General features: G+C 39.6%; 1 protein-coding gene across 2 annotated transcripts in view; it reads left to right on the forward strand.

Moving 5' to 3' along the window:
• Positions 1–26,721, forward strand: part of FBXL20 (F-box and leucine rich repeat protein 20) — a 112,751-nt gene extending 86,030 nt beyond the window's left edge. For both annotated transcript variants that reach the window (XM_030839845.3, XM_030839846.2), the window contains exons 7-15: positions 5,384–5,479; positions 7,115–7,241; positions 8,527–8,601; positions 11,983–12,113; positions 14,044–14,104; positions 15,251–15,295; positions 17,056–17,112; positions 18,117–18,329; positions 19,798–26,721. In XM_030839845.3, the coding sequence (XP_030695705.1) occupies positions 5,384–5,479; positions 7,115–7,241; positions 8,527–8,601; positions 11,983–12,113; positions 14,044–14,104; positions 15,251–15,295; positions 17,056–17,112; positions 18,117–18,329; positions 19,798–19,905 (913 nt within the window). In that variant the 3' untranslated portion in view covers positions 19,906–26,721. The remainder of the gene's footprint in view (positions 1–5,383; positions 5,480–7,114; positions 7,242–8,526; positions 8,602–11,982; positions 12,114–14,043; positions 14,105–15,250; positions 15,296–17,055; positions 17,113–18,116; positions 18,330–19,797) is intronic.
• Positions 26,722–27,947: the final 1,226 nt, after the last annotated feature.

The following is a 27,947-nucleotide window of genomic DNA, read 5'->3' on the forward strand; positions in this document are numbered from 1 at the left end:
AAACCAGAGCCATGTGACATACTCAGTGTGCTGAAAGGAACAAAACAAGAATTCTGTATCTAGCAAAACTGTCCTCTGTAAATGTAGGCAAAATAATGACATTCCCAGATAAACAAAAAGGGAGAGAATTTGTCCCTAGTAAATATGCCTGGCAAGAAATAGTAAAGGAAGCCCTTCAGGATGAAAGGAAATAAATACCAGACAGTAACTCGGATCCATAGGAATTGGTAAATGAAAAGCATCGGAAACGGTAAATATGTGGGTAAATCTAAGACTCTGATTTTTTCATACCTTCTCCTAACTTCTTTAGAAAATAGAAGATTGTATAAAGCAATCATTATAACATTGTATTGTTAGGTCTATAATATATATATAGAGGTAATATATGAAATACATTTGAACATATGAAAATAATAGCACAAAGGAGAGAGGAGGGAACCATTATGTATTGAAGCAACATGCTTGTGCTTTATGCTTGTTTTAATTTATTTTATTTTTTTGGCTGTGTTGGGTCTTAGTTGTGGCATGTGGGATCTTTGTTAAGGTGTGCAGGATCTTTAGTTGTGGTGCGCGGGCTTCTCTCTAGTTGTGGTGTGCGGGTTGTTTTTTTCTCTCTCTAGTTGTGGAGTGTGGGTTCCATAGCACATGGGCTCTGTAGTTTGCAGCACACGGGCTATCTAGTTGAGGCTCATGGGCTCAGTACTTGTGGCGCGTGGGCTTAGTTGCCCCATGGCATGTGGGATCTTAGTTCCCTGACCAGGGATCGAACCTGTATCCCCTGCATTAGAAGGCAGATTCTTTACCACTGGACCACCAGGGAAGTCCCTAAGTTATTGTTTTGAAATAGATTGTGGTAAATTAAGATACATATGGTATTCCATGAGCAGACTATAAGAAAATAATTGGAGAAAGAAAAAGTAAAAAGTCAACAGAGGAATTGAAACAGTACACTTAAAAACAAGAAAACAAACACAGAAAAACAAACTCAGAAAAAGCATGAAGCAAACAGAAAAGGATTGCAAAATGGGAGGGAAAATCCAACCATATCAATAATTTTATTAAATGTAGACAGACTGAACTCTTCACCCAAAAGACAGATTATCAATATGGATTAAAAAGCAACACCCGGGGCTTGCCTGGTGGCGTGGTGGTTAAGAATCCACCTGCCAATGCAGGGGATGTGGGTTCGAGCCCTGATCCGGGAAGATCCCACATGCCACGGAGCAACTAAGCCCGTGCACCACAACTATTTAGCCTGCGCTCTAGAGCCCACAACACAACTACTGAGCCCACCTGCCATAACTACTGAAGCCCATGTGCCTAGAGCCGGTGGCCCACAACTAGAGAAGCCACCACAATGAGAAGCCCATGCGCTGCAATGAAGAGTAGACCCCGCTTGCCACGACTAGAGAAGCCTGCACACAGCAACGAAGACCCAATGTAGCCAAAAACAAAAAGCAAGACGCAACTGTGTGCTGTCTACAAGAGACATGCTTTAGATTCAAAGCCGCAAATAGGTTGAAAGTAAACAGATGGAAAAATGCATACTATGCAGATAGAGCACTCCACCCAATGATTACAGAATAGACATTCTTTACAAACATACTGGAACATTCTCCATGATAGAGCATAGATTGGGCCACTAAACAAGTCTTAATCAATTTAAGAAGATTAAAATCATTCAAAATATGTTCTCTGACCAGAACTAGAGAATTAAACTAGAGATTCATGACAGAACAAAATGTGGGGAATGCTCAAGTATTTGGAAATTCAGCATCATGCTTCTAAATAATTTTGAACTGAATGAAAATGAAAAGCTACCAAAATTTACGTGATTCAGCCAAGGTAATGATACAACTCTGCATTCCTATATCACAAAAGAGGAAAGAAAGAAAGCTCAAATCAGTAACAACCTTCAACTTTAAGAAAATAGAAGGGCAAAGCCCAAAGCAAAAAGAAGGAAAAAATAAAGATTAGATTGGATATCAGAGAAATAGGAAACAAAAACAGTAATAAAATCAATGAAACCAAGAGCTGGTTCATTGAAAAAATTTTTTAAATTGACAAACCTAGACTGAGAAAATAAGAGAGAAGACTCAGATTATCAAAAGCACGAATAAAGGAGAGAACTAAGTAGCCAAAAGACAGATGAAATGTTTATCAGGTAATACCATAAATAACCTCATACTAACAAATCAGACAACCTAGGTGAAATGGACAAATTCCTGGGAAGGCACAGATTACCAAATTTGACTCAACAGAAAAATAGACAATCTGTATAGATCGATAGCAAGTACATTCAGTAATTCAAAATTGTCCCACAAAAAAAGCCCAAGCCCAGATGACTTCACTGGTGAGTCCATCAAATATTTAAAGAAAAAATAACACCAATACTCAAACTCACTCATAAAGTAAAAGAAGAAATACTTCATAACTTGTTTTCTCCGGCCAATATTTTTCTGATACCAAAAATATCTGATGTCAAAGCCAAACAAAGATTTCACAATAAAAGGAAATCTACTGTATTCCTCAGGAACAGAGATGCAGAAATACTTAACAAAATTTTAGCAAACTGAATCCAGCAACATATAAAAGGATTGGATCTTAACCAACTGGGATTTATCCCAGAAATACAAGTGTGGTATAACATCTGAAAATCAGTTAATGTAATAGTTCATAATAATTAGTAGAATAAAGCAGAGATCAACAAACTTTTTCTGTATGGGGCTGGATAAGGAAATATTTAAGGCTTTGTTGGCCATATGGTCTCTGTCACAGCTACTCAACTCTGCCAGTGTTTTACAAACATTGCCAATGTTTTACAAAGTGGCCACAGACAATACATAAACAAATGAGCATGGCTGTGCTCCAATAAAACTTTATTGCATGGTGCTGAGATTTTAATTTCATTTAATTTTCACATGTCACAAAATAGTATCTTCTTTCAACCATTTAAAAATGCCAAAACCATTCTTGACTTGTGGCCATATAAAAATAGGCAGCTGGTGAGATTTACTGCCCTCTGGAATAAAGGACAGAAACCACATGATCATCTCACTATGACAGGCAGCCTCTAAAATGACCCCCAAATAATCCCTACCTCCTCATATTTGCACCTTTGTGTAATCTTTTCCCCTTGAGCGTGGACTGGACCGAGTGACTCATTTCTAACAATAGAATACTGCAAAAGAGATTGGATATCTCTTTGGAGATTAGGTTACAAAAAGACTGTGACTTCTGTCTTGCTCTACTTTCTTCTCCAGCTCTGGGGAAGCAAGCTGCCCTGTTGTGAGTAGCTCTGTGGAGAGGTCCATGTGGCAAGAAACTGAGGTCTCTGGCCAGCAGCCAGCAAGAACCTGAATTCTATCAAAAACCAAATGAGTAAGCTTGGAATTAGATCGTCTAAGGTCTGCCAACATCCGCCTAAATGAGCTTGGAAGGGAATCTGTACCTAGTTACCTTTGAGATGATTGCAGCTGTGGCCAGTAGTACCTTGATGGTAGCCTTGTGAGAGACGTGGCGTCAGAGTCGCCCTGCTAAGCTGCCTGTGCCTATTTTCGTGATCCATGAAAACCATGAGATAATAAATAATTATTGTTTTAAGCTGCTCATTTCTGATGTAATTTGCTGTGCAACAGTAGCTAACTAATACATCTTTAGTTACAGTAAAAGCACATGACAAAATGCAACATTCATTCGTGATCAGAATTTTAAACAGGGAATTCCCTGGAGGTGCAGTGGTTAGGACTCAGCAGTTTCACTGACAGGGCCCGGGTTCAGTCCCTGGTTGGGGAAGTAAGATCCTGTAAGCCTCCAGGCGCAGCCAAAAAAAAAATCAACAAACTAGGAATAGAAGGGAGTTTCCTTAATCTGATCAAAAGCTTCCATGAAAAACCTACTGCTAACAATGTACTTAATGGTGAGAGACTGAATGCCTTACCTTAAAGTCAGGAGCAAAGTGCGTTTCTATTCAACATTCTGCTGGGGATTCTAGCCAATGCAATAAGTTTACAAAAAAAAAAAAAAAAAAAGAGCATACCAATAGGAAGGAAGGAAGACTGTCTCTTTTGGAGATAACATAAATCCAAAAGAAATGCCAGATTTCGACTCTGAAAACCATAAAACATTACTGAGAGAAATTAAAGAAGATGTGTATCAAGAATATATAGAGAATTCTTACAATCAATAACAAGGCAATCCAATTAAAAATAGGCCTGGGACTTCCCTGGTGGTCCAGTAGTCAAGACTCCATGCTTCCACTGCAGGGAGCATGGGTTCAATCCCTGGTTGGGGAATTAAGGTTCTTTCTGCATGCCGTGCTGCATGGCCAAAAAAATAAATTAATTAAAAAAAAAAAAGCCTGAGCATTTAGACATTTCACCAAGGAAAGAGATGAATGGTTAACAAACACAAGAAAGAGTGTTCATTACAAAATTGCAAAATAAAACCACAAGAGGCAGTTTGACAAAGGCATTTATGAGGCAATTGAGGAAACTTGAACACAGAGTGGGTGTCAGACATTAAGGAATTAAAATCCTTATTTAGAAATATGTCCTGAAATATTTACAGGTAAAATAATATGTCTGGGATTCGCTCTAAAATACTGAAACAAACAAAGGAGAAAAATAGATGAAATAGCAATAGTAGAATATTGATAAATGTCAAAGCTTAATGATGGTACATGTGCATTCTCTGTTATTCATTCTTGAGTATATTTGAGATTGTCTGTAATTTAAAAAAATTTTAAATGAGGAACTTGACCACTGTGGGAAAAGAGCCTTTAAGGAATTCATAGAGGAAAGCAGGCAGTAATTTACATAACTTAGTTTGTTTCAGCCCAACACTGGTCCATCCTCTGTATACCTTGCAAAAATCCTATTTTTTCATTACTGCCATGCAAAAGGTTATCTGAGCAGAAAGAGATTTAAGTGAAAGAGCAGAGACAGAGGTTTTGGGCTTCATGTTTCACCACTTGCTGGCAGGTACTAGCTATCTTTCTGGTGTTCCAGAATTTACAAAATGCATGTAGATCTCTTATCAGCACAAATGTAGTTTGCTGTCAGTAGCTACTAACATTTCCAAATGTGAATCAGGCACCATCCTGCCCTCATGCACATTCTCATAAACAGCACAGCTTTTTTTATCCTTCGTAAACCTGCCTCTTCCTCAGCATGAAAGGTCCCTGGATTTATAACTGCTTTTATTTGGGGTATGGAAATTTTACAGTTCTTGTAACATGTGAGAGTCATGTATGATATTCCAAGGATGTGTTCGTATTTGTTTATTGAGAATTGTGTATGATATTGGTATATCATACTAATATCCTTAGTAGGATGTGTTCTTATTTGTTTATTCATTATTTTCTCCTTTTTCCATTTTTCAGTACATGTACTAGCCTTAGCAAGTTCTGTTCCAAACTCAGGCACCTTGACTTGGCTTCCTGTACATCAATAACAAACATGTCTCTAAAAGCTCTGAGGTAAATTTCTTACAACAAGAATGTCCAATAATCAGAACAGATACTTATTTTTTTATTAACTAAAATAAAGTTGGAATTGAAGGAAACTATGTTTTATAGATACGTACTGTAGTTCAAAATAGATCTTTTGTTTTACTACGTGCCCAAATTACAGGACACATTCAGGTGAAATGATAGAGGTAACTAGGATTTCTGAACAGAATAGTACAGTTTGTACATGAATGAAGTGCTTAGCAGGATTCTGTATATATAGTAAGTGCTCAGTAAGTTTTCATTGTTTTAATGTTACTGTATTTTTTAAAAGTGCATTACAAAAAGGTATATCTTAAAAGGAGGGTGAAATGCCCAATGTCTTTGTACTTTTACTTTTTTATCAGCCTTTTATAAAAGATCATGGTGCCATGTATTAGTTACATTTATGAATAGTAAGAATTAAGCCATTAAAAGATGAAATGTAAATTTAGTTAAGTAGAGTGTAAGTAATCTGAAACTGTGTCTCCTTCTATACCTTCCGTATGAGCACTGAACACATGTATCTAAGGCTGGTGTAGGATAATAAATAAGATAGTATAACAGTGTTTATAGTTCATAAGTAATTCACATAAATGATCTCATTTATTTTGAAATCTTGTGAGGTAGATAGGACAGACACTTTACAGATAAGAAAATCTAAAACATTTTTGAATGCCGGGTACTGTGATTCCACCATGGGAGGTAACTGAATAAGATATTGTTGCTGCCCTTAAGTTGCTCAGAGTCTCGTAGAAGAAAAAAAAAACTAAATGTGTTGTCATATTACAGCGGGATAAGTGCTATGGTAGAAATGAGTGCATTAGTTTGGGGCGAACATAGAAGGGCTACTGCTAATCTTGGTTTAAGAGAGGTTCTGTCAGGCTTCCCGAAGTGACTTGCCTGAAGTCACACTATTAATGTTGAAGAATAAACTTGAACTAAGATCCCCTGGCTTTATTTTATAAAACAATTAAAGCAGTATTTTCCAAAGAATGCCACAGAGCTTGGGATTCTTCCATAGTTTAAATGTGAAATCAAAGATCAAAGATGAAGCTAGTGTTTGATAGAAGGCAGAGATCTCATAATACAATATATCCTAAATTCAGCCTGTGGAAACTGTACCCTAGATACTTCCCAAGAGAGAGAATTTACAGATCCTTTGTAAGTTTTTAAATAAAAGTTTAAATGGCCTCATTATTACTTTGATAAGTACTTGAATTATTTGATAGAGAATTTGAGTTTGAATCTGACTCTTCATTAATTACTCTGTTAACTTGAACCAGTCGCTTAATTTCCATTTCCTATATAGAGACCGTTACATTTGTGATAAGTGCAAAAAGAATATACTTTGAAAAGTATAAACCTCCATAAAAATCTGATGTATCTGAAAAACAGCATTGTGCCTGAGCTTGTTAGTTAAGGTGGATTTGAGCTAGCCCTCCTAGTGATGTAGGACATGAACACCATGAGCGTTGATAAATGCCCCTTTTGTTACAGAATTGCCTGTATTCTAAATCTACATTAAGTAAATATGTCCCCAACTAGATGGCCAATAACATGAGACTTTGGTGCCTTTGGAATTGGATTTAGTCATATGTTTGTTTCATTTTGTTTTATCCTAAGTGAGGGATGTCCACTGTTGGAGCAATTAAACATTTCCTGGTGTGACCAAGTAACCAAGGATGGTATCCAAGCACTAGTGAGAGGCTGTGGAGGTCTTAAAGCCTTATTCTTAAAAGGCTGCACACAGGTAATACTCCCTGTCTTACTTGTGAATGATAGAGGCACCATGAACTTGGTGGGCAGCCCAAGATGTTGGCTTGAGAGATACGTAGTAGTTGTGTATTACTGACCAAAGACCCATGCTTACCAAAAATTAAAGGGTTTTCCCTAGAGTGAAAAAATAGAAGAATTAACATCTGCCTGACCAAAGATAAATTTTTGAGGGGAGGCAAGATGGGAAGACAAAATCATAATACGGAACAGGTGCCACAGGCAAGAAGGGTTTCATGTAATTTAATCTGAAAAGACAACTTGTCATGTTGTCACTGCCTGAGACCTTGAACTGGATAGGCAAGGAAGACAGTCTTGGCAGTTTCCACTAGTTTAACTACCAAGAGCTTTTCTTAAATGTGCCAAGTATACAGCAAGCTACATTTTATAGTATTGATGCTAATTTCCTGCCAGTCACATCACAAATCCAACATATTTTGTCATTAAAATTTTTAATATCACAGTGTTTTACAGTGGGGAAAAAAAAGGAGTTGACATGGTAACAACACCTGGAAGGAAATGATCAAGAGTGAGTTTAGAAGTGACTGACAAAGTAGGGCTAGGCTCTTATTACCTTATTTTATTAATGGTTGCTAAAACCATGCCTTGTATTCTATTCAAAAATGCCCTCATTCTTTCACCATGAAGGGAGGATTTCCACGGTTTGAAACAGAGCTTTGAAAGTATGACCACCTTAAAACAACAACTTGAGCTCCTGGTTATTTATGGAATCCTGAAAAATATTGATTGGGGTGCGTCATTATAGTCAATTACTTGTGATCTGTTCTCCGCACTGCACGCATAGCACTGATCTTCTAGCAGCAGATAAACTACAGATTTCTTTCTCAGCTCCTGTTCCCAAAAGTTTGTTGTTAAGAAACTTTACAGGGAGTGTAGCAATGTGAAAGTTATTTTAGTTTCAAAATCCCTCAGCAAAATGCTGCAAGGCATCTTTAATTTATCAGAAGAAAAATCCATAAACATTAGGCAATGTTTATTTTATCTTTCCCTTGATTTGGTGATAATATGAATTTGACGTGGTCAGAACTGATAACAAATACTGATAACTGTACTAATCATTTGAATGACACGTTTATATGATCATAGTTCATTGTTTCTGGTTCATTTGTTCCTTTGAAAGTTGGTTGGCTATACTTAGAATGTGTTGATGAATGTGTACACTCTTAAATCTTTAAGATTTAAGGTTTTAATATTTTAAACAATGTCAGTAATAATTTCTTCTCTCTTTTTAATCTTTCTAGCTAGAAGATGAAGCTCTCAAGTACATAGGTGCACACTGTCCTGAACTGGTGACTTTGAACTTGCAGACTTGCTTAGTAAGCAGTCCTTCCCACAACGCTTCTGTATTAGTAATTCATTTCAATAATATTATTGTAAGAGTTTCAGTCATAAAGACCAGTAGTTTGTCTGCTTCAACCCTGGGGATGCAGTAATCATAGATGACTTTTTAAATGCTCAACAGTACTCGCCCCTAGGGGCTTTGACGTAGATGAGATAGAGGGTAGCTTATACAGAATTCCAAATAAGCTAAACTGTAGCTCCACCCCTTTCTCTTCTACTTAAGAAAACTCTACTTTTTAGAAGTAAATTTTTCACAGACTACGGCATTTAAAATATTTTTGGTAAATTAATTGCAGTCACACCGACTAACATTTATCAGGGAGTAATGACTATTGGGAATCATTGATATAAGCAGATGACAAGCAAAATGTACCCTTTAAATTATTTTCAAGTAGTATTTGTAGTTCACATTTGGCTTGTTTAGACTATCAGCTTTTTTGTGTCTATCCCAAACCCCCTGAATTTTGTTCAGAGAATTTGCTGAAACTATTCAGGATCCTAGAACATTGACAATACACCTTTAGCTTTTGCCTCTTGCCTTGAAAATTGCATATATGTGTTGCCTTGGAGTGAGAGCCTCTCACAGCAATGAAAAAAGTTGGTGAGGGTTTTCTTTGTTTTTGCTAAGCCTTCTGTGTATAATAATACTCTCTCCTTCTTGTTTGGTCACCTGAAACTTTAGAGCATAGTGGTTGTTTAGTTTAAAGGTGACACATATAGGGCCACGTTTTGTGCAATTTAAGCACCCTGGCCTCCCAGCCCTTAAGGGATGGTGCTGATAGCGATCTGTTTCAGAGGCTCCTAGAGACTGAGTTAAAGGAATGATATTTTGATTTCCATAGTTGCTAACTACCAGAATTTGCCTACTTTCATTTATGAAACAAATATTTGGCCTGAAAGAAAGATCTTACACAGCTATTGTAAACACGAAACCGTCATCTTACAGTGGCAGGAAAAAACTGTTCTTGCACATCTTCAGATTTTATTTATATACATACATAAATATACACACGTGCACTCTGTATATGTGTGTGTGTATGTTACGTACGTACACACATACATACATATAAATACATGTATACCATACCTACCGTTTGCCATTTTAGTTTCATTTCCTTTACCCTTCCAGCAGACAGAAACCAATTAGTAAGCATAAAGAACCAGCTCTGTCATGTTTATTTTACTGTTTACCTTCACCCAGATCATAGGGCATGAGTCATTCCTTCTGTCATTCTGTACAATGTGATGAAATGATTCTCAGCATTCGTGACACTTCTTGAAGTGTCTGCCCAGAACTATTGAAGGGACCAAAGTACACACTTAATGTAGTCTCTTTTTCTTGACTAATTTGAAAACACAAAAGTTTAGTAGATTTTGCTCTTTTAACAATTTAAAGTATTGGTAATATGACTTTCTTCCTCAGTAATCCCTTGTAGATTTCAAAACATTAAGAAAGAAAAGGCAGCACAGCCCTCCCAGTATTTTGTTAATAATGTGTGACGCAAACTCCATTGGCCTGCTAAATATGCAGGTTTATGGATTGCTGCTTCTCTCTTTATTTACATTTCTTTCAGTTATCCTTGTTTAGTAATAACTATACGTCACATTTGTGTGGCACTTTTTTTTTTTTTTTTTTTGCGGTACACGGGCCTCACACTGTTGTGGCCTCTCCCGTTGCGGAGCACAGGCTCCAGACGCGCAGGCTCAGCAGCCGTGGCTCACGGGCCCAGCCGCTCCGCGGCACGTGGGATCTTCCCGGACCGGGGCACGAACCCGCGTCCCCTGCATCGGCAGGCGGACTCTCAACCACTGCGCCACCAGGGAAGCCCCTGTGTGGCACCTTTTTAAGGTACTTCTACATGTGTATATGCCTCATCAGTTTATTCTCATGACAGATCTTGCATCTGCCTTAGCATCCATTTTTCATCTGTATGTTGTTTCAGTTCTATAATACTGAGAACATACTGATTTAGGCAGTGAATATTTAAAGTTTGATTTCTGTTTCAGTTGTCCTTGTAACCTAAGAATACTGTTTGATTAAACAGAAATGACAGGAGAGCTTTATTCTGAGGCTTACAAAAAATTAGCAAATCTATCAGGACAAATTAAAATGCTGATCATATCCAACATGTTAAGATTTTTATATATGACATCTTTTTTTCAATGTAACATCTTTTGTGTTTTTTCATTTTAAAATAATATAAAATAATAATTTAAAACTTACAAAATTATATTTGAGTTGGATACAACTATTTATCTCCATTAAATTAAGATAGTCTTTTTTTTTAATACATCTTTATTGGAGTATAATTGCTTTACAATGTCGTGTTAGTTTCTGCTGTACAACAAAGTGAATCAGCTGTATGCATACATATATCCCCATATACCCTCCCTCTTGAGCCTCCCTCCCACCCTCCCTATCCCACCCCTCTAGGTGGTCATAAAGCACTGAGCTGATCTCCCTGTGCTATGCAGCAGCTTCCCACTAGCCACCTATTTTACGTTTGGTAGTGTATATATGTCAGTACCACTCTCTCACTATGTCCCAGCCTCCCCTTCCCCCACTGTGTCCTCAAGTCCATTCTCAACATCTGCATCTTTATTCCTGCCCTACCACTAGGCTCATGAGTACCAATTTTCTAGATTCCATATATATGCATTAGCATACAGTATTTATTTTTCTCTTTCTGACTTACTTCACTCTGTATGACAGACTCTAGGTCCATCCACCTCACTACAGATAACTCAATTTTGTTCCTTTTTATCGCTGAGTAATATTCCATTGTATATATGTGCCACATCTTCTTTATCCATTCGTCTGTCAATGCACATTTAGGTTGTTTCCAGGTAGGATAGTCTTTATATTATAAAACTAAAATTTAGAAATAAATGGATTTATGGTTGATATGAGATTACAGCTGTGATCCACAGGTTGTTTCATTTTTTTAAAGTACCTTAATATCAGTATCAATTTTGAACTTGTAAATGCATTTATACTATTAAAATACTGCTGTTTTTATCTGTTTTCTAGGTTTTAAAATCATTTAATTGAACCTACACCATGATGCACCCCATCTGTTCCCAGTCTTGTCAGTCCCATTAGGTTAAAAGAACCCTGTTATAGCTTCTTCCCTTTGCACCAGAAATGAGCACAGATTCTCTTGAAAGCTAAATCAAAAGGAACTGGAAGGAAGAAACAAAGTGTATTCATTTTCTTTTAGGTCTGCTACATGGTTAATATCAAATCTCCTTTTATTTCTTTTTGGCACTTGTTTCACAGAGGTAACTTTTTTCTGTCTTTATCTTCTGCCAAGTTACTAATAACTATGGGTTTTTCCCTCTTGTTTTTTTTTTAGCAAATCACAGATGAAGGTCTCATTACTATATGCAGAGGGTGCCATAAGTTACAGTCCCTCTGTGCCTCTGGCTGCTCCAACATCACAGATGCCATCCTGAACGCTTTAGGTCAGAACTGCCCACGGCTTAGGTAAACATTTCTTGGTTATCTCAAAAAATCAGGGGAAAGGAGCAGTGGCCTCCTTCACTCATATTTATTCCTTGGAACCTTGAATTTTTTAAGGTAGACACTACAAGGCCACTACTACCCTTTCAGATGCGCACCTACTTGCTTTGTACCTCATTTGATTCCATGTAATTGGCCTGAACCAGGGGGTAATAGTCCTCATTTTCTGCTTCTTGGCTATCCATACTAGAAAAATATCAACATTTTATCACATTACTTGAGAAAAGAAATAAAGACATTTTCTCTTATTAATGCTTTCATATAATTCCTTTCTGAAGAAAGTTTTGAGAAGCCCACCCTGTGATCATTTATATTGTAGTAATGATGCCAGGTACATAGCAGGGAGTATTTAAAGAGAAAAAACAGCTCTTCCTTTGTGCTGATGGTCTTTTAAAGCAAGCTTTATTTCTCTGTGGCTCCTCTTCTCTACCTAAATACAGGATTGGCTGACTATTCACTAAGAATGCAGTGTTAGCATGCACATGGTATCAAGCCCGTATTGATTTTGTAAGAGCACACAGCACACTATTTGTAATAAATAGGGATAATCCCCGTATACCTTTTTTGTTCTTTAAAACAAAACTTACATTGTATTTACTATATAGTAAACATGTCAGCCACTGTTTTAAATTATTTACAAATATTACTTCATTTAATCATCATAACACCATACAAGCACTGTTATTATCTCTGTATTATAGGTGAGAAAACCGAAGCACAGGTCAAGTAACCTGTTCAAGGTCTCACAGTTAGTAAGTGCAGGAGCAAGTGTTCCATCTCAGGCAGTCTAGCTCCAGAACCTATGAAACCACTTGTCTTACACATAAGAATCATTGTAAACCAATAAAAACTTTCTTAAAACTTTTTTGTAATCACCTGGCCACGGGCCTTCGTAATCTCGGAAGCCTAGAGTAGAATACTCGCCAGGAGCTGAGGAGGTAGCCAGTCTTCTCTCTAAAAAACATTACGTATTACCTTTTTCTGTTTTAAAGACAGGGATGTTCAGCTCCATTCTCCTTCATGGTTTATTTTATTGTTAGAAAAGAAAGGCTCTCAAATGTGATACTTAAAAGTTGGGTTCAGTCAGATCATACTTTCCCATTAGATACAGTATTTTAATTGATTGTCAGTTGATAATGATTCCTTATACTTTAGCTTTATGTTTTTTTTCAACTTCTATAGTAATTTGTAAGCAAACATACAGTGTTCTTTGGTACTGTTGTGCAGGCACCACCAGACTTTTCACAAAGAAGAGCTACTATTTTTGATTCCCCAGCCCTGTGGTTGATATTTAGGGTGGTGTTCAGCAGTTCCGATAGGGGCTCAGCTGCCCTCTCCACTGGGCCTCCCTGGGAGCCTGTGGGAGGAGGCAGGAAGCTTAAGGGTATTTTTTCATAAGTATGGAATTTCATATTTGGGACAGGTCTATGATTAACCAGTCCCTTCATAGTATTTCGAAAAGCTATTTAAATCTTAGTGAGCCTACATGTAAAATAGGGAAAGAGAATAATTTACTTTAGCAACAGATTAACTGAGACAGAGTATTTATCTCCATCTCCTTTGTTTTCTAGGAGCAGGCTGCCCTCTGGGGGTAAGCAGTATGCCATCAAGAAGGCTTTTAAATGCGTTTCTCATGCATTTTGGCATTAACTACAAGCTTCTATTATATTCTTCTGATTGCATCACCCTAAAATGTGGTATTTACAGGACCACTTTATGATGACTCCATGAAAATGAATAGCAAGATCTGTATACAGACATGCTTAGCTGTGAATGTAACTCCGTGTTATATAGTCCTTAGGGAATAAGAGGTTGTTTTCTTAAATTCTGGCTGTTTTAATAAACCCAGTTTTCAGGGACCAATGGGTTGACTTTCACTTTGTTTTTTTAACAGAATATTAGAAGTGGCAAGGTGTTCTCAACTAACAGATGTAGGCTTTACCACTCTGGCCAGGGTAAGTGTTTTCTTCAGGTTCTGTAGGTTTTGTTCAGGGTTTGTTTTATTTCAGAAGAATGAGCAATGAGGGAAATGTGGAATGGCAGCAGAATTGAGGGTGTAGGATGTGGGGGGACGTCTCTGTGGCTGGTGTTCCTGAGCGTCCTTGGGCTGCAGCTACAGGCAGCTGCTCTGGAAAGGCAGACGTGCGTTGGAGACCATGACATTCCTTCGTGAGACTTGATTTTCCGCCGCCTCATAAGATTATGTTAAACTAAGTGGGAATTTCCTAGTGCTTTTGAAAGAAGCTTATTTGGTTATTTGGTATGCAACTGGTGGATGAGAGTAATGTTGAAAGAAACATATAAGCCTGATTTAAATGGAGAGGTTTTAAGAGATTTTCTGTATTCTCCACAAGATTTTAATACATGGAGTGGTTTGTAAATCACTGTATAATAATAGTATTTAAAATTATACCGTCTTTGACCAGTGTAATGGAACATGGGAAGGGCATTTGCTTTCAGGCAGGTCAGTGGAATACTAATGGGGGCGGGGGCAGCCCATGGCATAACTAGATGAGGACATACAAATTCCCCTTCTGTGCTTACAAAGAAATCATTTTCATTAAATTATTTTTGGTTGAAAGGATCTCTGTATTAGTTCAGTATCAATGTTCAGGAAATTTATTCCCTTGGACTTTTAAGATGTTAGATACTTTTAAGTGTGGAATAGTCGAGAAATTTCACGGTGATAAAGGCCTTTTAAAAATGTGTAATTAGGGACCTCCCTGGTGGCGCAGCGGTTAAGAATCTGCCTGCCAGTGCGGGGGACACGGGTTCAAGCCCTGGCCCGGGAAGATCCCACATGCTGCAGAGCAGCTAAGCCCCTGCGCCACAACTGCTGAGCAACCCCCGCTCGCCATAACTAGAGAAAGCCCGCACACAGCAATGAAAACCCAATGCAGCCAAAAATAAATAAATAAAAATAAATTTTTTAAAAAATGTGTAATTAATGGAATAAGGCAGGAAGTGATGTAAGAATGATACCAACACTGAAGCTCTTAAGATTTCATCAGTCTATTTAATACGACTTCTTAGTTTTCTGACCTTAATTTTTTCCCAATTTTAAATGTTTGTACTGTAATGTTTGGGTTTATATCTTATAGAATTGCCATGAGCTTGAAAAGATGGACCTGGAAGAGTGTGTTCAGGTAAGATTGTGGATTTTTACTCAGAAATATAGTACGGTAGAGACTTACACAATACATGCACATCAGAACGTTCAATTCCCTACCCTAGTATAGTGGGGAGCCTGCAGCACTGCTGACTCTCCATTTATTGAGGTGTCCTCCAGGCATACCAGCAGAGGTGCTCATGGTATTTTTGCTAAGGAACTAGGAAAACACATGCCATCAGTAAGATTGCCATTGGAAAGAAAGATGGCTCAGGCATTTGGACCATAAAGATACTAAGATATTTCCTTAGACCTACAGGGTTATGATGCTAATAAACAATTAAAGGCCCAGCACACTGATAGATATCACTGCCCCTTTTTAGCTTAACTGGACCCAGTGCCCCTTACATCATTAACCCTGGAGACCCAACTCTGTATGGAACCCTGCCCTTCAGGCAGGCAGACTTAGCTTCTTATCAACAGTTTTTTTTTATTACCAATTTTAAGAGCTTTCAGCTTATTAGTTGGCTGGGGAGAAATTTTAAAGAGGGACTCCTAAAAAGAAGATAGAACAGTGAATTTTTTTAATGGTAAAAATAAAGAAGAGAACATACTTCAATAACTATAGACGCCAATTTTTCTAAATTACTTGTTATCCGGACACTAAGTCCCTATTAGTTCTTATTAAAGTAAAACTTACTCACATCCATCTGTTTCTTGCACATGCCTAAATGTCCTGTGTGTCCTTTCCAGTGTTAGTCCTTCTGAGTGATGTGCACACGCCTGCCCACTCCAGTCCCCCACCTCTGCCATTTCTTAGCCCCTGTGAAATTATGTGTATTATAACAACAATCTCAGAATTGGAGAGAAATTTGAAAAGAAATGCTGATTTACTCTCCATCCTAAGATAACTATAAAATACTGTTCTTCCTTCAGGAGTTCTTCCTACCGAATGTTCGTAGTTAACCCAGCAGCAGCCTCTTTCTGCCACCCTTAGGGAAAATAACTGACATGCCAATTATCAATCCTGAGTTATGACATGGCTTATAAAAATATGGGCCAGATATCTAAAAATTTGAGGATGTTCCTACATTAATTTTTTTCATGGAGCAGTGTCTTCTGATTCACTTTTGTGATGGTTCTAAGGAGGTCAAAGTCCAGTGGGTGGAAGTTACGAGGGAACACATTTTCATTTGTTTCAAAAACAAACAATTTCGACAGACCTGTTCAAAGATGACTAGATGAGTTTAAGCCCAGCCTGGATAGGTTCTCAAAGAACAGGTTCTGGGGCTTCCCTGGTGGCGCAGTGGTTAAGAATCTGCCTGCCAGTGCAGGGGACACGGGTTCGAGCCCTGGTCCGGGAAGATCCCACATGCTGCGGAGCAGCTAAGCCCATGCGCCCCAACTGCTGAGCCTGTGTTATGGAGCCCACGAGCCACAACTACTGAAGCCCGTGCACCTAGAGCCCGTGCTCCACAACAAGAGAAGCCACTGCAATGAGAAGCCTGTGCACCGCAATGAAGAGTAGCCCCTGCTTGCTGCAACTAGAGAAAGCCCGCATGCAGCAACGAAGACCCAATTCAGCCAAAAATAAAATAGATGAAATAAATAAATTTATAAAAAAAAAAAAGAAGAAGAACAGGTTCTGGTAGCTGATGGGATTTCAACCTTACGATTCTGTTATTTGATGAGTGATATCAGGATATCAGTCTAAAATACTAGTGTAGTCAAGAATGACGTATGACCTATGAGTTTTTGGGGATTAATACCTAAAATAAACTTATATGTTTCTTTCAGATAACAGATAGCACATTAATCCAACTTTCTATACACTGTCCTCGACTTCAAGTATTGGTGAGTTTCACTGTGGAAGTTTTATGTATCTATTGGATTTAATCAAAACCCAGCTCTTACTTTCATCTTGGTGCCTGGCTACCATTTGGGGAAAGCATATTTCTCCAAATTGTCAACTTACAGAGGACCAAGGGAGGACCTGCGTGAAGGGAGAAACTGAGATAGAAACTGGAAAAGTTAAACATTTTCTGTATCAATGCTTGGAGCTTGAAAACTGACATGGAGAGTATGAGTTCTCGCTCCCACATGAATTACACTCCAGCCTGAACAGTGCTTAAATTTCCAGAGATCCAGGAGATGAGATGGCCTGAAATACGGTTTGCTTCCCATTGGGACCAAGTGTTCCTATAAAATAGAACCAATCAAGGCTTTACTAGGGGTCGTTCTCTGCTACTGCTTCCAGTAACACTGTGGGAAAGCATTCTGGTTGACTGTTCTGTACCTAGGCTTATTTTGGTGTTTTGTGGCACATTAAACTATGTTTCGGTCGAGGGTTCTGAGTTTCACACGGAGGAACCAGGGATTTAAGGAAAACTCGTAAAGTGAAGAGATGACCACATCTTACAGCTGTAAGAGTTATCTTAGGTTAATTAACTATTTGGGCATGCCCCTGCACCAGGTATTCAACATTTAGTCCAAATTCCAGAAAATTTTTTACAGGAAAAGCTTAAGCCCCACTTGTCCCTGTAGAGAAGAAAAGTATCAATAATTTGTGTGTGGAGAGCGTGGGGGGAGATATTTTGTTTATCAACTATTTCACAGTCATTATAGGAATTCACAAAATATATTTAGAATCACACAGAGAAATGTTGATCATTGATTGTCAAAAGCAGAACCCAAGCAACTCCAGTATGCGTTCTTTATTTCACCACATGGCTCCAGTGATGGCTCCGTATACTTCAGACTCAAACGAGAAAATTCTCCTTTTTGGTTGCACACAGGCCTCTGGGTAGAAGAATGCCATTAAATATTTCAGTGTCCTTCCTTGCTCTGTTTGGCTGCAGAGTCTGTCTCACTGTGAGCTGATCACAGACGATGGAATTCGTCACCTGGGGAACGGGGCCTGCGCCCATGACCAGCTGGAGGTGATTGAACTGGACAACTGCCCCCTAATTACAGATGCATCCCTGGAGCACTTGAAGAGCTGTCACAGCCTTGAACGGATAGAACTCTATGACTGCCAGCAAATCACACGGGCTGGAATCAAGAGACTCAGGGTAAAGATGGTGGCATCACCCTCTGGCTCTAGTGTTCTCAGCACGCTTTCCTTCTTTCTTTATTTTTTCCCTCCATTTCCTTTTTTTAGATTTAGATTCCTGTGATTATTTATATTTATGTGGACATTCAGCAAAGAGAAAAAAAGATGGAGAGCAAACCTAAGGGTAGATAGTTCTTACCTGTTGTTCCGGATATTTGGTAGGAAAATACCCACTGAAGGGACGAAAAGTAGATCTCCTCCCAGCAGAGTCTCTCTGATAACATGCCCAGAGTCAGAAAAGCAAATGTCAGATTTTGGTTCTAAAGGAAAAAAAGGAGTAACATAAAGAAAATATTTAGTTAAATGGGATTTAAATTTTTAATTTGTATTTCCTTTCATATCAAAGTGTTTTGCTGCGGTTCATATTTTTTTAAGGCAACAAATGGATCACGTAGTTTTTTACCTTTTCCTTTTGCCCCATCCTTCATAATAGAGAGACCCATGTATAGCCAAATGACTAAAAGACAGATTGCCAGCAAGGAGCTTATAAAAGACTGGATGAATCTATATGTTGAATTATTCAGCTCAACAGACATTTATTGGAACATCTGCCTGACGCCTGTTGTGGGAAAGGCACTGTGTTAATTTGGCCCTTACAATCAACCTTTAAAAATATCCATGTTGGCCTTATGGCATCTGAGTGCATAAAGGAGCAGCACACTTCATCTTGAGTTCCAGTTGACCTCAGTTCCGCCTCTCCCTTCAGACCTAGAGGACTGAGAACATAACTGCAATGGGGAGGCCTTGTACCCATATGTCTTCAACACCAAAAGAGGAAGAGAGCCACAGGTCAACCAGAGCGTCTTCTATGGCCTACGTACATTAGGGTTTTTGGACCTGCCTGGCTGTCAGGAGTCTCTTCCACCTCTGAATCCTCAAGAGTCACTTAGCACTTTGACACTCTTAATTTAGCTATTTATGTGCATGTCTAGACTGTAAGTCCCCTAAAAGCAGGATCTCCATCTTGACCATCTTTGCAGCCCTTTTACATAACTAGCACAGTGCCTTGAACATAGTAGGAATTTAGAAACTATGTAGTAAAAATTAGAAGCATGTTGTTAAAAGAGGATAATGAGGTTTTTTTTAAATATCAGAAGAAACATTGTCCATAATGGCTTGGAAAAAATTGAGTTTTTAAGCTTATATAATTTCTTCCAGCTCTGGGAACCCCTTTGGGACAGGTTAAGAGATTAGCATGAATTTTTTCCCCAGTTTTATTATTATGGAAGCAGTTATGTGAGCTTTTTTGGTCTTTTAGAATAACATGGGATGGTACAAAGTAGAACCCAGGTCTCTCAACATCCCGTCTGTGCTCAGCTTCTGCCCTGCCCTCATGTACACTCAGTCCCTCAGTGGTTTTTCTGAAAAGCAAGATCGCTCTTTCTGTTTAAGCCCTCTCTCTTAGTAATGTTTCTGTCTTGTTTCAGACCCATTTACCCAATATTAAAGTCCACGCCTACTTCGCACCTGTCACTCCACCCCCATCAGTAGGGGGCAGCAGACAGCGCTTCTGCAGATGCTGCATCATCCTATGACAATGGAGGTGGTCAACCTTGGTGAACTGAGTATTTAATGACACTTCTAGAGTTACCATGGATCTCCATTGGAAGCGACCCCAGTGTTCCGGGCAAAGGTTACAAAGTGAGGGCAGCGTCCAGATCCCCAGAGCCACACATACATACGCATACCCACTCTCACCCCCACCCACTCTGTCTCTGTGACCAGGGGATTGGGTTTGTGCTGGCTTTATCATGCGGATTGGTAAAACTTCACCATTCCTGTCGGATGTGCCCAGAAGAAAATCAGAAGCAAGGTAGACGGAAGGGGGCATTCCAGCAAACCCAGTGTTACTGCTACTGTGGTTTCTTTATTTTGTTAAGGGGTTTCTTTGGCAGTTTTGGAACAGCAGCTGCAGTCCTCCAGGGTCAAGGAAAGCATAGAAAAACAATACATGTTGTATCCAGGGACCAGAGAGAAGATTTCTTTGCATCCTATCAATGGTAGCCATCCATTGTAAGATGACTGCAGAGCTTCTGTGCTTCCTTGTTCCCATGCCAACATGCCGAGCGTGCTCACAAAGAAGGCTTGTCCATTCCTCCTCCTGTGTTTTAGTATTTGGCCCAGAGGTTTCCTAAATGGTTGCATTGAAATCGCTGTGGTCCAAAAGTGATGACGTATTCACTCAAATTGTCACTCTCTGTAGCACACTGTGTACCTGTCTTTCACTCTCTGTTGCTCCCTCCTGCACTCTTGCTCAGTCTGTCGTCTGTGCACAGTCTGCTTACTCACACTTGTTACTCCTTCACTGTTGTTATGTTTACAGTTTGCATTTTGGATGATTAGTTGGGGTTACCAAACATTTTTAAGAGAGACATTATCAATAAATATTTTTTTAATTCTAAATTTTACCGTTAGGGGACCCTGCCTGAATCTTTGCCAGTCTAAAGGGAAACTATAACAAAAGCAAGAAAAATTCTGAGAAGAAACTGAGCTAAGACTATTTTGATGAAAACAAACTTTGCCTTTTGGTTTCTGTTATATCTTGTGATAAATGATAATATGCATGATACGCCCGGTATTCCCCCTGCACATTTTTCCTTCCATCTAACTTAATAAGGAGAGAGAAATGCATTATTAGGAAACGGTGGAATGGCAAATCCCAAAACTGAACCTGAAAGCTGCCGCCACCCAAGCTCAGATGTGTTGTGTGTTCACCGAAATCTAGGTGTGATCAGTGGCATCTAAGATTTGTGTCTCTGAGGTTTGTTCTGCGTTAGCAGGAATGCTGCTAGAGGAGTTGTGCGGTTGAGCCGGGTAGTTTCTCTTTTTCCCCCCCATTTCAGCCTATCAGGGGTTCAAGAATGACCCTATCACAGCTGGTCAACTGTATGTCATTGTTGATGGTATCATATCTAATGTTGGAGCCTCAAAGGACCAGAACCTGTCAGCCATATCTCTCTTGTGCTCCAGAGTTTCTGTGAATGAAATACTGTAGTAGCCAGGTGAAGGCATTGGGGCAGCAGAAAGAGAACATTGAGAGGAAGTAGGGGGTTCAGTGTCTCTTCCCAGCCTGGTCACCAGAGCTGAGGGCAGGGAATTTAGTGCCCGTGACTCAGAGTCAAAGAAGAAGCTCCCCCCACTAAAAAAAGAAAAAAGAAAAATCATGGAGGATGAGGGAAATATAATGAGTTTCTGAAGTACGAGAAGTAGACTTCTAAATATCAAGGTTAGAGACCTTGTGTGATTTTTAGTAGGGTGACTTTTTGTCTTTTAGGACATTAATGTCCAGTCCACTATAATCTTAGGTCATCTTCTGCATGATCCAGGCTGTTATCAGGCTTGTTTTAATGCTTGTAGGTGCTGGTTCTACCAGCATATGTAAGAATAAAGTGTGATTTGTTTTTCCACAAGCGATCAGTTGAAAAGGTCCTAGGAATCTGTACTATCCACCATTATTTAGCGCTTAATTTATTTTAAATCCCATTGTGCCCTTTTAAGCTCAGATTATGTGTGTTTTTCATTTCCCTTCCTTTATCCTCTTTTCAGATTACCATATAAGGAATATACTTTTTAAAGTGAGACCCACTCTCCTGGCTATACCCCACATATACAGATACACACATGTGCACACACACTTCCAGATGTGGTTGATAATATTCAGATCCCTGGGTCCTCACTCAAATAAAACTAAAAAGAAGAATATTTAGGGTGCAGGTGCTCTAACGTACAAGTTTAAAAAAAAAATAGTGTCTGAACAAAACCCTGATTTATTAGTGAGTGTGGATTCGGATTTCCCAATAGTTGAAGCTCTTGAGGTACTTCTTTATTTAAAAAACCCTATTCACCAGTACATGAAGATCTTAGAAATGCTGTTTCTGTTCTCAAAGAGTGTACCCATGTGCAGGTCCATGTGGAGGCGAGCCCTGCCTGTCTGGGCCAAGAACAGAGTCAAGAGAGGGAATAAAGGCCCTGGAGTGTGCAGCACTGGCATGTATGTGGTCAGGCAGGAACCTTGCTCCTTTCTGAAGCAAACTTCTGGCCCACCAAGCTTGGAAGGGCATGTATTTTTTATGCCAATCTAAAACCGATGTCAGCTGATGAAATGTACCAGGACTTCGAGAACGCAGAACATGGTAAGTTTTGGTCAGGTGGAAGGGCCCTGCCATCTGAACATAGTATTTCCTGTCTCATCTTCAGGGACACTCTTGAAAATCCAATAAGGCTTTACTGATGTAGGAGAAACTCTTCCATAGGAAAAGCTTATTGGTCCATTTGTCTGACTCCAGAGCCACTCCACAATATGCCTTCAATAATAAAAAAAAAATACAGAGGGAACGGAGAGAAGAGATTTGGGATAAGTAAGAAGGTGCCCTCAAAGTTATTATGCATCCGGATCATCTCTTTCCTAAGCAGCCTTTTCCCCTTACATGTTTTAGCATCATCAGTATCTTTTACACCTTCATTGGCCCCAGCAAGGTGATGATTCCAGCTTTTTTTTTTTTTTTTTGCATTGACTTCTCATATGTCCTTTCTATACCCATCCTTGCCCTCTATTTGGAAAGCTTCCATCTCACTCCCAGCAATGCTGCTAATTTATTCTCGTGTCTTCAGTTTAGCTTCCTCTTTGGATCCTTGTCCTGATCTGGGCAAACTATCCTGGGCAGCCTTGAATTCAGTAACTGTCAGGTAGCTCAGGCCATTTTTCACTGGGTGATCTTTGATGTTTGCTTACTGGATTTGAAATCAAACTGTTAGACATGAGGAGTAAGAGAATCTGCCCTCATCCTTTTTCCAATATTTGGAATGTGAAAGCACATCGTGCTTTATGTAAAAAAATGTTTTCTCCTCCTATTCTGCTCTTTAGTGGATGTAAAAGTATTTCAGATTAAGTGGTTTTTATAAATTTCCACATCCATTAAGTTGATTTAGCAGACATACAAGTCAGAAATTTTTCATATGCCTTATATCACATTTTAGAGGGCAACCTGGTAAATATTTTTATAATGCTTTATTTGGGGCTTTCCAAACTGTTTGAATGGTTCAGTATAGCTACAATGCTATATAGCAGTCAAGTTCTTTTATTTCTTCTAATTGCCTTGTAAAATGCATTGTTACTGGTCTGATAACCCACTAATGCCATGGGGGGGCTAAACAAAGTATGAGTTGGAACCTGTCTTGGTTTGAAGTTGTTAGGAAGTGTGAGAGTGTCCCTGGAAAGAAGAGGTGGTTTCCTGCCTGCCTGTGGGCAGCGTATCCTTGGTGACTGTATTGTTTAGAGGGGAGGAACACTTGATCATGGTGGACCCTTGTCCATTTAATGTTTATTGAAAGTCAGATTGCTTATGACAGTTGCCACTAGTGAGAGAGGAAGGGTTTAAAGAAAATTGGACTGTTCTGCTTTTTCCCTCCTTGTGTACATGATTTAAGGTTAGATTTCTATCCTTGTTGTGCATCCTGGCTGACAGACTCTTTCAGTGGTATGCTCTGAGCTTCCGGAACATTTTATACAAAGATTGCCTTCTCTGTCTGCCCACCAGTTCTAGGATTTTTAACCACCTCAAATCCAGGCCATGTGAATTAGTCAAGTCTTGTTTGAGAAGACATGTAGGATGTTTCATTGGAGGTCTTGAGGCAGAACCCTCCCGCTTACAATGATCTTGGACCAAAGAATGCTAAAGTGTCAGGAGGGTGAGGGGAATTAATAGTCTCAGCCTCTCCTCACCTTTATTTCTCTCATAAATTTTAATTGTAAGATTGGAAGTTACAGAGAGCTGTACACAACCATGTCGATAGGGTATAATTAACCCAGGTAATTTGGGAATAAAATTTGGCTTATATTTGCTATATCCAGATGCCCAGACTTAACATCTTGGTTCTCCAGCAAAGAACGTGCTGCTCTAACCTTGCCCTCTCACTTGTGACAAACTTTCTACCTACCAGAAACTACCATTTGAGGCAAGTGAGTTTTCTGCGTGAAGGGCTTCTGCGGCACCGCCCCCGCCACCACCACCCCCCGCCCCGTGCCCTCCCAAGGCAAGTCTACCTATTTTGCCCATTTTTATTCTTAAAAACATCAGTTCTGCATCTCTGAAGCCTTTGATCCTTTGGAAAGTCAGTAAGACCTTCTCAGCTGAGTCTGAGTGAATCTTTGGAGCCCAAGAGAGTTACCCTTAATTTTCAGCAGAGAAAAAAATTGTTGGACAAAATCATGTGTGTGTTAAGAAAATTCCATAATGTGCTTCCTCCGTCTCTGCCTTCTGTGTTTGTTGAGTAACCCCTTAGTAGAGGTTGGTTCATAGGTGTTGAGACCTAGTGCTTCCTCAGCCAGGGTAGTTCACTGCCCTTTTAGGAAAAAGAACCATGAACAACCAAAACTGTATCAATTGACATTGTTTATTTTCTGTGTTTTTCAGTGTCTTGTTTTGAAGAATTGGGGTGGGGAAATGGTAGTTGACATTCAAAGTAGAGGAGAGAATCGGTTCTGGAACTGGGGTACTTTGCTTCAGGTACAAGCATCTGTCCTGAATATGTAGAAACGGCTGCCTCACATGTGAGTAGGTTTACTTTCCTCTCCGTGTAATGAACTCCATGCCCTTCTTAGTGGCAAGGAGGGCTTCTACTTTCTACACACCTAACCAGTGTCATCCAGGTGGGGATTGGCACCACTGAACACCACCAGTGCTTCCCATCGGCTTCTGGGCATGATTTTCACCAGGGCAAGAGCAAGTAGGCAGTAAATGAGAATCCCCACCCCAGGGAGAGATAAGAGAAGAGAGGTGTTCAGACACATACCTGTTCTCTTCTGCCATATCCCCAAGAACCCAGGGAAATCTTTGAAGTGATTTTTTTTCTTTTTTTTAATTAAAGTGGATGAAGAAAGATTTACCCCACTAAGTTTTAGCTTGTCACTGTCTCTTATACTACTTGTTGTTATTCATTCAAATCTGTACTACACTGCTGCTCACATACATGTATGTGTTTCTTACCTTAGCCTAACCCTTCTCAGCCCCTGAAGTCATTTTTCTGTTTTGTGTTTTCTTTTTTTTATGGCACTAGCGAATGAGAACCTAAAGTCTTAGAAAATCCTAACTTGAAAAGGAGTCTCTAACTGGCATGGTTTGATTAATTACTTTACCTTTTCCCCCTAAAGACTTGAATGATTTTCTTCCCTAGTGCTATATAATAGATCTGTAATAAGTGAAACCTTTGCTGCTACTTTTCTGGGTTTACGTCAGTTTTTTCCTTCCCTTAAAAATAATGTCTTATCTGCGCTTCTCTTATGACTGTTAATTTCTAGTAAGTACAGGAAGAGGTGAACCCGAGATTTCTCCTCTTACCCCCCTCCTCACGCTACCCCCAAGTTACACACTAACCTCTAACATATATAAGAGCCATGACATGGGGCCCATCATAAGATGCTTGTGGGGTTTTTTTCTCATCATGCTGCAGCTCTCAGAGCTGGCCCCTGAGGATCTGTGACTACCCAGTCCGAAGGGTTACTACAGGCAGAGAAAGGCTCTCTCAATTTTGCCTTTCTCCATTCCTGTTTTATGATCACCCTTCAGATGCCTCCCATTCTGGCGGCCTCCTTTTTCCTCCCAGGAATTGTTTCCAAGTAACCTGCCTCTGTCATTTCCCAACTGCTCTCCTCACCTTTGCCCACCTTCCAGTGACCCTGAGAGCACAGACCTGAGAGACGGGGCCTGTGCAGAGCTCAGAGAACTGTGAGGACTACCCCTGCCTTTCAGACTCTACTTGGGGACAGAGATGGATGGGTAAATGGTGCTGCGGGAGCAATTTTTATCTTCAAACCAGGCTGTTTCGCCCTTTGCACTGCCCCGCCTCCATCCCCACTCCCCTGAGGAAGGGGTAAAGTGCAGAGGATGGTTGACTAGCAGGGTCTGATCCCCAACATTGCTGTCTGGCCTAAGCCTTGTCCAGCCATTCGGCCTGCTCTGGAGTGAGAGCTTCAGTGTGTGGGAGCTGCTGCTTGCTTGTTTCTCCACCAGGCCTGCCCCAACACTTAGCCGGTCCCTGGGGCCAACACAGTTCCCTACATGGTGACTTAACACCAGCCTCCATTAGCTGTCCAAGCGACTGCGTTTCCACCCAGTACTTTTGGCGCTTGAGGATGGGGGGAGGGAGGGAGGGTTATTTAAAATAAATAAAATCCAAGGTGGCAGTAGAGGATTCCTTTTGCTTTAAAAATCTTTGGACTAAAAAAATAAAAAAAATTAAAAAAATGTTTTTTTATATATGAATATATAAAGTAAATTGTTATGTAACTATTATTGTTTCCTGTATGTTCTAATTTTTGGTTTATGATGTAATTAAAGGAAATAAGCTGTGAAGACTTTTCGTTTTACTGTGGAAATAGCCTGACTTGGAGCTGTGATTCTTAACTTCCTTGAACCCTTGATCTGTAAAGGCTCCTGAGGCTGAATGAAGGGACTTCTTTTTGGCATCTTTATTTTTTTTTAATATCCTTTAGTGAGTACCCTTTATTTATTTATTTATTAATTGTTTAATAATCTTTACTTAGTACCTTTTCAGTAGCCTTTATTTAATACCCTGCACTCCACTTGCTTCTAAGAAAAACAGAAGACATAATATAAATCAGAGTTTCTAAAAAGCTTTTGTCTTAATTGGATAATAACAATTCAACCTGAGTCCCTTATCTGTGCAAAGCATTGCCCTTACCTGGACTAGGAAGGAGTGAGGGAGCTGTGTAATGGTTAAACAAACTCACTGCACGTGACCTTGGCCAGTTAACCCCTCTATCTCAGTTCTTTGTTGGTAAAGTGGGGATAACAGTACCTGCTTTAGAGTTGTGAAGATTAAAAGTGATAAGAGTGGCACATAGTAAACGCTCACATGTTACCTGCTTTTATTCGCTTCATTTCAGTATATTTCAGTATCTAATCTGTGCCAGAGGCTCCTAGGTTGAGAGATGCACAAGGGCTGATGCCTTTGGTCCCTATCCTTTTGGTGGAGACGAGCAGTGGAGCCAAACCAGCAACCTCGATTTAAATCTCAGGGTATCTACCGTGCCCTGAAACACCTTTGGGGAGCCCTGTGGAATCGGAGGCCTCACTCGAAATCCGCTCATCCTGCATGAGTTAAATGCCTAATCTGGATTGGTCATCTGGGGCCAGCGGGGTCCCACAGTCCCTTCCAGGGGTGCAAGGAAGCAAGCCTGCTTCCTTGTCCATATTGAGACAGCCTTGGCTTTTGAGGGAGGCAAGTTCGAGGTCTTTGAACTTCAGTAAGCAGACTTTCCCTTCCCCTGTGCTTTAATCCTGTTAATGCAGCCAGTGTAGAGCCTTCCTCCTTCCTACCTTCCCTAGCCAGAGGCCACCAGGTTTAGGACTCAACAAAGATGATCAGTAAGTGATAAATGGGGTAAATGATTAATAATGGCATCCTGGCCTATCTCCCAGTGCATGCAAATGGGTTTTCTCTTTTCAGTATGTTTGAAATTTTCCATAATAAAAATTTTGAGGGAAGGGGATGAAAAAAGAGGAGTGGAATAAAATATGGCCCCAAATCACTTATCTTTTTTTAAAGTACTTTAATA

This window comes from Globicephala melas, chromosome 20 (genome assembly GCF_963455315.2).
Source record: "Globicephala melas chromosome 20, mGloMel1.2, whole genome shotgun sequence".
Taxonomy (NCBI): domain Eukaryota; kingdom Metazoa; phylum Chordata; class Mammalia; order Artiodactyla; family Delphinidae; genus Globicephala; species Globicephala melas.